At 43.6% G+C, this 13321-nt stretch overlaps 1 protein-coding gene across 1 annotated transcript in view; it reads right to left on the reverse strand.

The window, feature by feature from the left end:
• The window catches only part of dync2h1 (dynein cytoplasmic 2 heavy chain 1), a 389827-nt gene that overhangs the window by 267390 nt on the left and 109116 nt on the right, over window positions 1-13321 (reverse strand). Inside the window, exons 63-67 of the mRNA XM_083773699.1 lie at window positions 10264-10387; window positions 9897-10018; window positions 8491-8577; window positions 5852-5978; window positions 2091-2232 (exon numbers count right to left, since the gene is read on the reverse strand). Of these exons, the coding sequence (XP_083629825.1) occupies window positions 2091-2232; window positions 5852-5978; window positions 8491-8577; window positions 9897-10018; window positions 10264-10387 (602 nt within the window). The remainder of the gene's footprint in view (window positions 1-2090; window positions 2233-5851; window positions 5979-8490; window positions 8578-9896; window positions 10019-10263; window positions 10388-13321) is intronic.

Raw genomic sequence — 13321 nt, forward strand, 5'->3', positions numbered from 1 at the left:
CTGAGTTATAGTGGGGGGGTGGGGGGGGGGGTCCACATACCCCAGATTGAGAACCACAGCTCTATTCTGGGACATTCATTTGGCTGAACTACATTGTGAGCTTGTAGTTCTGCTTTTTTTCGTAGAAGATATTTGGTGTACAGGGGAACGAGGAGACTGTGGAGACTCTGGTCTGTGTGTTGCATATCACTGTGGCGGGCAGACACCTTTGTATAATGCCATGTCTTGAATCGAGTTATTCAGCTGGCTATGATTGATTGATTGAATACTTCACTAGTCACTAGGTACTGTGAAACACTTAGGCACATGGAATTGTTTCCATTGTGTTCGAGTGTATTAAATTAATCAACAGAGCATAGGAAATTAACAAATACAAATAGCTACATTTACAGAGGAGAAAAGGTAAAAATGGGGTAGCAGTGTATGGCATCTCATTTGCAGGGGATTTAATATATATCTCCATAATTTTGAAAATGTGATGCGTTGACATTTCTCGGCTGCATTTTGAACCTTCAAACCTCGTTGTCCAGAAAGATTTGTGAAGGCAAGATAATGAGGTCATGAAGAAGTGCTCCGTTTCAGACTGTGTTGTTAAGGGTAGCTGGCAGGGTGGTCAGCTGGGACCATAAACAAGGTTCCTATCGTATTAATTAATCATGGGCACTATCTACTCTGCTCTAACCCCATGCACATCCCTCTGCGGTCTGTGTGTGTGTGTGTGTGTGTGTGTGTGTGTGTGTGTGTGTGTTTGTGTGTGTGTGCGTTGAGTGCTAGCGTACTTGTATTACTGATACAAAATGTCCCCAAAAGTATTTGAGAAGTATCTACAACCAATGTTCCCCCTAACGTGCGCCCGTGCGGCCAAAATGATCTTGCGCACAACTGAAATCCGTCGTGCACAGACACAGACGTAAAAAAAAAAAAAGTTTTCTTTAAAAACAAAATGTGTCCCCGAGTATCATCTACACTACAGTAATAATACCTATCCCGAGTCGATATTTGCCCACACTTTATTTTTTATTGACTTTACACTTTATTTAGATTACAGGCGACAGACAGGTCTCCGCCCCTCCTTTTATTACTCTATGGCCTCCTCTCCTCTCCTCCTGTGTTTGACTGTGCGGCGACAGCAGGCAGCCAGGCAGCAGTGCAGTCAGTGCTCAGTGCTAATGAAACGGTACCCAAGAACCAGATAAGATTGCGTTGCTTGGACGCGTGCGTTGGTGCGTTTAGATTTAAAAGTCGAACGGATGGTAGTGTGATAAAAAGCACGGCTGTGTGCAACAACAACGAGAGGGGGACTAACGCGTTAGCTTCGCTACTAACAATTGTGAAAATAGACGATCTACAAGTTCACAACGAGCTTGTAGATCGTCTATTTTCACATTTATCTGTGGAACCATTCTGTTGCTTGTCTGGGTGGGGGGTCCGCAGTTCGATTACTTTGGGGGGTCACAGCCTGAAAAGGTTGAGAACCACTGATATATTCCTAAAATTGCTAGCCTTGATATAAAATACAAATGTTGTAACTTGCGTAACCTTATGTAACTATTCATTGATTCACTCGTAGGCCTATACCAAAATCCATTTGGAAAAAAGGGAATAAAATCACACCTGTGTGAAGTGAGGGGCGCTCACTTCGCATTATCTAACGTTTGGATAGTTGGTGTCAAGGTGACGTATGTTTGCTCAGTAGTTGCTGATGTCTGCTCAGGAGGTTTGAGTGTTTTCTCAGACCGAATTTTTTTTAGAGGGAACATTGTCTACAACTCTGATGATAGGACAAAAATAGGCAATGTACAAGCTCACCTTCAGCTTGCAGATATCGCCTACTTTCGACTTTAAGATCACACTTAAATGTGCCAAAAACTGTCATGTTACAAGTGTCATGAAATCAGTGTCCTAAAAAGCTGATGTATATTAATATAAATGTTTCCATGCGTGTGTGAGCGTCTCTGTGTCCGTGTGTGTGTGTGTGTGTGTGTGTGTGTGTCCGTGCGTGTGTGTGTGTCCGTGCGTGTGTGTGTGTGTCCGTGCATGGGTGTGTGTCCGTGCGTGCGTGTATGTCCGTGCGTGTGTGTGTCTATTACTGTGCAGTCCAGACTGGGCCATCCAGGTCTCCAGGCAGAGTTTCCTGCGGTCCTCTGAAGCAGCAGACAGGTAGGTGATGAAGGCTGCTGCGAGCATGGCCCTCATAGGAAGACTGTCCAACTCCTCCTTTATCTCTGATACCTGGGGGGGAGAGAGAGAGACAGAGAGAGAGACAGAGAGAGAGAGAGAGAGAGAGAGAGAGAGAGGGAGAGAGGGAGAGAGAGAGAGAGGGAGAGAGAGAGAGAGAGAGAGAGAGAGAATGATCAAGTAAGGCGGTATGAGAAGAAGAACACAGAGAATAAAACAGAATTCCACGTTCTTGGCATACATTCGGTTAAGACCAGGGGGGCAGTCAGCCAGATATTTCGTGAAGCCTCATTTGAAATCGGTAGTTCATATAATGGCCTGTTGTGGCGCTGGACCGGACCCAAAAAGCCCCATAGCTCCATAGAGGCCCATGTATTTTGGCCCAACTTCACCTAGACTGTATTACCTTAATAAACATGGTCATGAATACTTTCTTCTTCCAGTCACTAGTTTAAAGTCTAATTTCTAATGTCATAATATTCTTTTTGGAAAATTATGGTCCCATTAATTAAAAAAATGACCATAAAGAAAAAAAAACATCGCGTATGTTCTGAGGGGCGTGGCTACCATTACAGTCTATGATCGGGATTCCCCTCCCACTCGAGTCAAAATAAAAACCAACGGAGAAGAAGGGGGGAAGTCCCGCCTCGTTGTCTGGGCAGCCAATGACCAGCTGGTATACAAAACGGAGCCAGCCAATGGCCAGCTGGTACCAAAGATGGCGACTTACATCAGGAATTAGCATATTATTACAGGCTTCATTTTACGTTCATGTTAGACCCGGGGAACGCTTTGTCCATATTTTTTACAGTCTATGGTTAAGACACATGCATTGCAGGTTAGAACTCACTGGTGGCTAGTTTAGGGTTTGGGGTAGTGTGTTTAGGGTAGTTTAGGGTTTGGGGTAGTGTGTTTAGGGTAGTTTAGGGTTTGGGGTAGTGTGTTTAGGGTTTGGGGTAGTGTGTTTAGGGTAGTTTAGGGTTTGGGGTAGTGTGTTTAGGGTAGTTTAGGGTTTTGGGTAGTGTGTTTAGGGTAGTTTAGGGTTTGGGGTAGTGTGTTTAGGGTTTGGGGTAGTGTGTTTAGGGTTTGGAGTAGTGTGTTTAGGGTAGTTTAGGGTTTGGGGTAGTGTGTTTAGGGTAGTTTAGGGTTTGGGGTAGTGTGTTTAGGGTTTGGAGTAGTGTGTTTAGGGTAGTTTAGGGTTTGGGGTAGTGTGTTTAGGGTAGTTTAGGGTTTGGGGTAGTGTGTTTAGGGTTTGGAGTAGTGTGTTTAGGGTAGTTTAGGGTTTGGGGTAGTGTGTTTAGGGTAGTTTAGGGTTTGGGGTAGTGTGTTTAGGGTTTGGAGTAGTGTGTTTAGGGTACTTTAGGGTTTGGGGTAGTGTGTCGGACTAATGCCTGTCCAATGTTATGTACGTCGGAAACAAACTGCTCCCGCTCCCATTCCCCCCGCGTGATTTCTTTCTACCTCCGAACATAGACATGGTAACACCCCGCCTGCCTCTGATTGGCCTACCGACACTGCCAACGTCTTGCCGGTCCTCCGAGATGCTCCGAGACAATGATTTTATTTGGCTGTGTTCTAAATTAAAGTGTTAGTGTTGATTATCGTGTATTAATCTAATTATAGTAAACTAATACTAAAAAGATATTTATTTATGTCCCACCACGGAGTAACCTCGTAGCCTCGTAGTCCCATCCCATGCTTACTTATCTGCAAAAAGAAAACCTTGCGGCAGACTATCCAGCCTCACCAGGCTTTCCACCACCTCGGAGGAAAGCCTGGTCTCTGTTTCAAAAGTCTGTATGATCCGGTCAGGAGCTCTTCTACAAAAAATAAAGTTACTGTCGACGTGTTGCCATTCTCTTGTACTTGTATTATTTCCCACCACGGAGTACCCTTGCATCTCGGAGGACAGGCAAGACGGGCAATCAGAGGCCAATCAGAGGCAGGCAGGGCGTTACCATGTCTATGCTCGGATGTAGAAAGAAATCACGCATTGCCCCCACATCCACATCTCGACAGTATGTGTCTGAGAGTGACCCACACGCGGAGAGAGAGAGACAGAGAGAGAGAGAGAGAGAGAGAGAGAGAGATGGTGACAGACACATAGGCCAGAGGGAGACTGATAGAGAAAGAGTGAGTGGTCAGATAAAAGAGAGACAGGGAGAGGTGAGAGACAGAGTGAAAGACAGAGGGAAGGAGAGAGGGACAAACATTGATTGTGGGAATGGAGGGTTTAAGAAACCCTCAAGACAGGAGAGGCAGAGGTGATCAATACAGCTGCTAACATGGCCATCATAATGCATGAACTAGAGGTGAAAAGCTCAATTACATTATCAACTAATCGATGCAAAGAAAACACTGCTGGGTGATGGTTTACTCAAGTGCAAGTATCAATGCTGCAACATTAAAATACTAATACTAATATTTATTTTCCATTTTTGAGTGGTGCAACCACTCCTAGAACCAGCAATGTCCATCCGTAATTCCGTATACAGTATGTCCGTATGTTTAGCGTACCAATAGGGGGCGCTGTTGCACCACTCACTTCAGACAGGTCTGATTTTTACTTGAGTTAAGAGTACAAATATATTGGCATCAAAATATATTTACACTACAAAGCTCACATTATGATCAACTATTTTTGAATGGGCTTAAGTGCTTAAGTAAGTTATGAAATAATAGTATAAATCTGCAGTAAAAGTAAAAGTGGTCAAATAATTAAGTGGTGTAAAAAAAAGTACAATATTTGCTTCTGAGATCTAGTGGGGTATATGAATTGAAAAATGGAAATACTCAAGTAATAAAAAGTAGCTTACCTCAAAATTGTATAGTACTTGAGTAAATATACTTAGTTACTTTCCACCAATAAAGGCCACATCTCATTTACAGCTTCACCAACTGATAATGTAATGACTTGTGATTAACATTGTCCATCATTTATATCCTTCTGTATTTGTTTTATGGTGGATTATGCAAATACTCAATGTCATGAAAATGTAAATTTATAATGAAAGTAATCACAGAAATCACAGGGTTGCTCAGTGACAGCTTTGTGTGTGTGCGTAAGCGTATGTGCGTGATTGCGTGCACGCACATACTGGACAGACCCAGGACAAGCCATTATGAGTACTTTAGCCAAAAAAAGAAAAGGGATGAGCACAGTTTGGGATGACATTAGGACAGTCATTATAGGTGAATTAGACATCCTTCAAAAGGAGGCCAGCTGAGTATAATGGCAGTCTGATAGGAGACAGCATCCATTAGGATGAACTGATTAACCTGGCTGGCCTCATCCTCTCCTAAATGGCTGCACCACCATACTGTACTGAGAGAGAGAGGTGTGTGTGTGTGTGTGTGTGTGTGTGTGTGTGTGTGTGTGTGTGTGTGTGTGTGTGCACGCAGAGAGAGAGAGAGTGAGAGAGAGAATAATAATGGAATAATAAGAGAGAGAGTGTGCCCGTGCCCGTGCGTGCGCATGTGTGTGTGTGTGTGTGCATGTATGTCAGGGGGAGATTGACTGTTTTAATTAAGGAGCAGACAGATGCTAGGGAGACAAGTAAAAAGTAAAAAGAGCCAGAAGGGACCAGAGATATACACGCACGCGCACACACATGCACGCAGGCACGCACACAACACACACACACACACACACACACACACAGTGGTACAGTACCTGTGCGCTCCAGCGCGTGTGCTCGCCGTCCAGCTGTGATATGAGCTGCTGGGCGGCAGTGATGGTCTCCTGGGCCTTGGACACTTCAGCCTCCAGCTTAGCTGCTTCTGTAGTACGACACTGGAACCTAGAGAGAGAGAGAACCCATTACTGTAAGGGAACCCCAGGTAAAACATTTACAGTATGTACTATGTATTCAAAGATTTGCACAAATGTTCAAGATGTAAAAAGAAAAACAGATCTACAAACGGGCATATCTCCTATTTTAGTTATATACAGTAGAAAGTAAGTTATAATATTATGACACGGATGCTTTCCTGGTTTCAACTCTTCCTCCAGAACCTCCAGAAGTCTTAACTATCCAAACTATTGTTAGGAAAGTCTGTCCGAACCAGAATATTTCGTTTTTCTGATGTCTATGAAAGGAATGAAAATACACAAGGGGGCCATGGTCATTTTCAAGGGGGCATCACGAAAAATCCTGCCTAGGGCACCAAATTGCTCAGGGCCAGCACTCCTGCACACTGTGTATGTGCTCGGTAAATAAGCTCATTTAATAATGCAACGTTTCGGTCCCTCCGGACCTTCTTCAGGCATGGTTCAGGTTTTTCTGATGTCTGAAAGAGCCTTTGGTCTTTTGGAACAATAGGCTCTATACACAGCAGTCATATTGGAAATAAATTGGACCTCTACCTTACTTCTTTCACAGGTGTTACCAATGATGCAAATTAAGGCTGTTCCGTTTAGTGTAGCGAATTGGTTCTCAAACTTTTGTTTTATATGTTTTTATTTTAACCCATTCTGACCGGGCACCCATTTTGGTGTCAGCATCATGTTATGCTTTAGCTATTTAAAAATAGCAGATCTACAAGCTCGTATCGCGCCACCGAGTGGCGCGATACGAGCTTGTAGGTCTGCTATTTTTGAAAAATCGAAGAACGACTGACATTTTTAGAATCTGATCTCAGGTCAGAATGGGTTCATCAGACCAGTGTGTGTCCAGTCGGAAACCTCGTATGAATCTGATCTCAGGTCAGAATGGGTTAAGAACCTGAGAGTGTACAAATGGAACCAAATGGACAGGTCCATTTGTGTACTCTCAGAGTTACACACCCGTAACAGACCATTTGTAACGTCATGGAACCCCAGGGACAGAGCCTGCATCAGTATCAGTGGTAATAGACTGACACCACGGCGCGTATTCAGAGCTTTAACCCCAGGGACAGAGCCTGCATCAGTATCAGTGGTAATAGACTGACACCACGGCGCGTATTCAGAGCTTTAACCCCAGGGACAGAGCCTGCATCAGTATCATTGGTAATAGACTGACACCACGGCGCGTATTCAGAGCTTTAACTCCAGGGACAGAGCCTGCATCAGTATCATTGGTAATAGACTGAACCCCAGGGACAGAGCCTGCATCAGTATCATTGGTAATAGACTGACACCACGGCGCGTATTCAGAGCTTCAAGCTGTGACGCGCCGCCCACCCCCGGGGGAAGTTGTGATTTGCTCTCGTTCACTGCAATGCAATTTGCGGCATTTCCAAAACAATATTGCGCAGAGTAGTGATTATCAAACGTATTTGCAATGCCATACGTTGAAAGATCTGTTGCCCGTGGACAAGGCACGCTACCTCCGCAAGTTAGATATTATCGGCATAGATGTTTGTCCGTATGTGATTAAGGAGTGGACCAAGTTGCATTGGCAGCCATAGAAAACCGGATGTGACATTTGTGGGCGTTCCTGTCTAGCATGGTGTCAGTCTTTACCTGTGAAGGAAGAAAGGAAGAGGCCCAATTTCTTTCCAATATGGCTGCTGTGCATAGAGCCTATCGTCACAGTCCCGCCCCCTTTCAGAACGACGAGGGCACCAGGAAATAATTCCCCATTAATTTTCCCCATAGACGTTTAAAAAAGACCTTTAAAGCCTCGGAAAAAGCCAACTCGCCAGGTGACAACTCATGACAACAAATACAAAGAACACCAAACAGTCTTTCTAATTTTATCTCCAAAAAAATGAGTTCATACTTTATTGTTATATGAATTGTCACCTGCCGAGTTGGCTTTGTCAGAGGCTTTAGAGGTCTTTAAATAAATACTTTTTGAAAATGGGGAAAATGAAAACTGCCTCCCCCTGGCCAGCCGGGGCGCCTGATGGAGGGGAAAGGAACTGGTTGGAATAACGTGTTCCTTCCACGCGCTACGTCCAACCAGGGAAACTCCCCCCTGTCAGGTGTAAAGGAGCAACTTGGACACTCAGGCATGAAGGAAGCATGAGTTCAAGTCCGTTGCTCTCCCCATGTCCCCCATATATGGGGACTAGGTTGGTGGAGGGTGTGTAGAGCCCAGGATCACATTAGATGATTGACACAGGGGAAAATGGGGAAAATGAATGGGGAATTATTTCCTGGTGCCCTCGCAGGGTGACTGCGACACTCTATTATGGGCCCTCACAGCAGTGTGATGCAGTCTGGATGGATGTATGTACAGGGATAGATGGATAGCAGAATGGATGGATAGCAGAGTGGATGGATAGCAGAATGGATGGATAGCAGAGTGGATGGATAGCAGAGTGGATGGATAGCAGAGTGGATGGATAGCAGAATGGATGGATAGATAGAGGGCTGAGGTATACTTCTCTTTCAGCTCGTTGACTTTGGCTCCCACTGAGTTGAGCTGCTCCTCCAGCTTGTTCTTCCTGTTCTCTGTCTTCTTCAGGTTCCTATATGGACACACAGTCACACACAGTCACACACACACACACACACACACACACACACACACACACACAGTCAACTCTCTGTGTCTGTGTTGCTGGCGGTGCTCAGAGTGATGTGGCTTCACTCAATTAAACGTGTGTGTGTGATGTTCATTTGGTGTGCATCGGATACAATAGAGCGTCGCAGTCCCTCCCCCTTTCAGAACAACGAGTGGCCCAGGAAATGAAAACGCAATGCATTTCCCCATAGGCAGTTCTTATTTAATTTATTTAAAGACCTTTTAAGCGTCGTACGAAGCCAACTCTTGTCGTGACAAATCATGACAACACACACAATTTTTCGGGCCAAACAAAGAATTAGAAAGTAGAAAAAAACAGGTTACAACACTTTTTTTGTTGTTTTTCTGCTTTTGTAATTATTTGTTTGGTCCAAAATATTGTGTGTGTTGTCATGATTTGTCACGACAAGAGTTGGCTTCGTACGACGCTTAAAAGGTCTTTAAATAAATTAAATAAGAACTGCCTATGGGGAAATGCATTGCGTTTTCATTTCCTGGGCCACTCGTTGTTCTGAAAGGGGGAGGGACTGCGACGCTCTATTGACGGGTGAAACTGCGATGCAGTGTTCGCGGTGTGTCTGCATTGGTAGAATCCATGGTTACACTTTCTCATGATGTATTTCCCCCTATCCTTTGCACCATCAGCAAAAACAAAACAAACAAATAAACCAAACAAAAATACAGGTCTCTGACCTCAGTGAGTGAATTGTAACGCTGGCAGTGTATTGAGACCTTGACGCGTACTGAATCGTGTGTGTGTGTGTGTGTGTGTATCTCCACTCAGTAGAACCAGTAAAAGCATGCCTTTCTTTATAATTCATTGTAAAATGATGGGAGCATAACGTAAAAAGGCATATAATTGAAATTGAAAGGACTTGTTTAAACAAGTGAAAACATAGTGTACGTGTCCGTATTCCACATATGCCCATTGACTTTAATGGGATGAAAATCCTTCTGCAACCAGCAGGATGGGAAATAGCCACACCTACCTTACTTACTGAGAGAACTGCAGTGTTTGCATTACTCCTGCATGATCTTCATTTGCAGCGGAGGATGGCTTGCCGCTTGCTGCGGGCATGCATGCGTGTGCGTGTGCATACAGTATGCGTTCCGCATGCGCAGTGGTGGAAAGTAACTAAGCACATCACAGGACGGCATTCTGCACAATGAGTACTTTTACACCAATACCTTTGTACTTTTGCTCAAGTACATTTTTAATTCCGGACTTTTACTTGTGACAGAGTATATCTACATCGCACTCACTCCATCAGTCCAGCTTGCTCTCTCTCCAGGGGTTCGATCCTCTGCAGGACGTGTGAATACTGGACGTTGGCTTTGACCCAGGCAGCCAGGGGAGCAGCGGCCGCGCTGGCGCGCTTTGCATTCTGAACAACAACACACCACAACAACAACAACATCAATGACTACAATGGCAACTCAGTGTGACGTGTTGCAAGTCTGTAGATATTAGCTATTCATCACATGATGAAGTATGCAATGTGAGCTTGTTCTTTTCAGCACGCAACTGTGTGAAGTGTTAACCAGGCATTACGCCAGATTTAATTGACCAAAATAGTATGATATTTAGTCTAAAATATGACTACAATTAGCAGTGGTTTGGCTAGCTGACCTTGGGGTCGAAGGAGGCCTTGTTCCTATGGAGAAGCTCCTCCACACTCTGTCTGATCTCATGGGTGACGCTCCTGGCCTCAAACGTGGTGATGTCCTCCCTCACTCCTCGTTTAGCCAGGAAGCTACGAGAGAGGAAGAGAGAGAGATTGTGATTGTTTAAACAGCAATCTTAATCATGACATTCTGTAGGTGCCAAAATTATATAAATACATACGGTAATACGGTGATACATTACGTTAAAAATCTTGAGCTTGAGCTTTAAAGTCTGATAATGAAGCAGCAGGAGGTATTTTGAGCAGGAGTTTTGTATACTCAGCCATTGCAAACTGCCTCACTGACGAAAATCAACTAGGTGCTCAATGGAGGCGTAGAAAACGTTTAAAAAGTCGGCTTGTGCTTCAAAGCTCAGAGGGACTGAAATACAGAAGATTCCGAGCACTCAAAAAAAGTATTAAAATGGAGGAGATGGTGGATATAAAATCAAGGTACTTTATTAAATGCCTCACTTTGGACTTTGGATCCTGAAAAGTAACAGTTTTGGACACGGAGACGATATGGAAAATGCAGAAAAACAGTAAAAGTTATATAATTTAATATATTCCACTTGAAATCGAGTAATAGATAATATAATATTACCTTTTAAAGGAGTAATAAGTAGTAATATGCGCAACACTAATACTACATATTTTGATCCATTGTTTCCTTTTTCCATTTCCTGAAAAGTAACATAGAAGATTGTTCTACCCAACTGCGACACAATGATTTAAAGTGAATCTCTTAGTTAAACCAATGTAGTTATTGGCTGATGCACGTTTGTACGTTGTGGGTAAAGCAATTCATAAAATATTGCCAATTCCATTTGGCCAGAGGAGACAGATCCTCACAACGCCATGCCCACAAGCAGACAGTTTATCAATGTAAAAAAAAGAAAAAAAAAGATAAAGATATTTACCGAATATCACCATATAATCTTTTCTGAATGCTGTATTGATTATCCAGCCCATATACCCCGCAGGAACAGCCTGGATGTCCTTCTCATGGATTAAAGCAAAAATTACCACACACTAGAGCTGTTTCATGACCTGATGGTCAAGATTACATGCAGAATCATGATGTTGTGGTAACCATGCATAGTAGTTATCCAGTTGAAGAAAGTTCAGATTAAGGCACATTTACTTTTTTACGATGTATCCAAGATCATAATATGGTTTCTGGAAGATTGAACGTGTGTTCCATTTCTAGTTTGACCACTTCAAATACACTGTAAACTGAATACCCGGAAATAGGCCATCTAATAGGCCATCTACAAGCTTACAATACACAACAATTACACAACACATTGTAAACTTGTAGATACTGTAGCAAAGGGAGCCTAATATGGCTTGTCCAGTGCATCACAGGAGAAGGGACAACAGTTACAGAAGGGATTGACACTGGAGCACAACACACTTAATCTATGTAGCTCTTAGAAAAAAAGAGAGAAAAAAAATGAACAGGGAGAAAATTGCATTAATATTTATACTGTCAGATGGCTTGCAGGCTGTATGCTGTCTATGCACGCATCACACATTCCGTCCCCATAACCGGAAGGAACGGTCCTGTCAGCCGTTTGAAATCCCGTACCCCGGAGGGACTGTGCTAAGATAAGATAAAGTCAGACCTTTAGTATTGGTCCTGCCAGGGAAATGCAGTCGCCAAAGGCAACACAGCAGTTATGGGGCCAAGAAAAGCACTGTAGATACAGTAGGGTAAAACACCATCAATGATGAACAACATATATGACAAAAATGCATAATACGACTACGAGTACACACACAGTATAACCATGTCAGATAGTGTTCTTACTGTTGTGAACAATGTTAGGATTGGCAATAATCTTGCGATCGTCCTCAGACTCCAAGGCCTCAGTTACATGCACAAAATGTATTCAGAATGAATTAATTCATTCCGAACAGAGATTCATACCAAACTGTTTACATGGAACCTGAATACAAGTAAGCATTCATTCGGAATATAACTTTGGACTATAGAGATGGCCAACCCATAACCGTTATCCCTTAAGAAATGGATAACCGACAAACACTAACAGAGCTATTATCTGATGAAATGAAATAAAAATAATTTTGAAGTGCAGTCCTTGCAACCACATGTGACCTCCACCCAAAACAACCCAGAACTAAAAAACACAGCATGAAGCGGGTGAGAGAAGTTAGCCCCTCTCGGAACCCCTTGGGTCAGCCCAATCCGAACCGAACCGGGCTGACCCGTAGGGTCCCTGTGCGGTGATGTGTTTTCGTATGGAAATGTTGGAACGCAGACATAAATACCTTCGGTAAAGTGGTTTCTGCGCTGTTTGAGGGCTTTTGTTCGTTTGAGGGGTTCTGAATGTGTGAACTCTAGTTTCCAACGCACACCACTGCGAATTCTGCTGTGCTGCGGAAGCCGTTAAGTATTTTTAATATATGTTTGACCGATTTGGAAGCTTTGATTCCTCTCTTCCTTCCTTATTTATTGACACCTCATTGTACCGCCTATCTGGCTAGCTAGTGGCTATAGCTATGACAGAGCAGATCAGAGGCAGGAATGTAGCCACGCACAAGCCAACCCCGAAGCGGGAGGCGGTACAATAAACGGTAAATAAACAAGGAAGGAAGAGAAGAATCAAAGCGACCAAATCGGTCAAACAAATTAAAAATACTTAACGGCTTCCGCGGCACAGGAGAATTCGTAGCGGTGTGCGTTGTAAACTAGAGTTCACACATTCAGAAGCCCTCAAACGAACAAAAGCCCTCAAACAGCGCAGAAAGGACGTATCCGAGGTATTTATGTTTATTCATGTTCGCGTACCCGGTGGCAGGGTAGAGGTGGAATAGGACCCCATGGTAACTGGGTCTCAGAAATGTCAGAAACTTCAGAACCATTGGGTTCTGCTTGTAGGGCTAGAGAGAAGTGGTGTTTGGGAAAGTTTATCCCAAGAGATTAAAGAATGATAATGAGGTTACGTAACGTCGGATGGTCTAAAAGGATATATGTGCGATATCAGCGTGGTCAATGGT

Source organism: Protomyctophum parallelum (genome assembly GCF_964188405.1).
Source record: "Protomyctophum parallelum genome assembly, chromosome: 9".
In the NCBI taxonomy this organism is placed as follows: domain Eukaryota; kingdom Metazoa; phylum Chordata; class Actinopteri; order Myctophiformes; family Myctophidae; genus Protomyctophum; species Protomyctophum parallelum.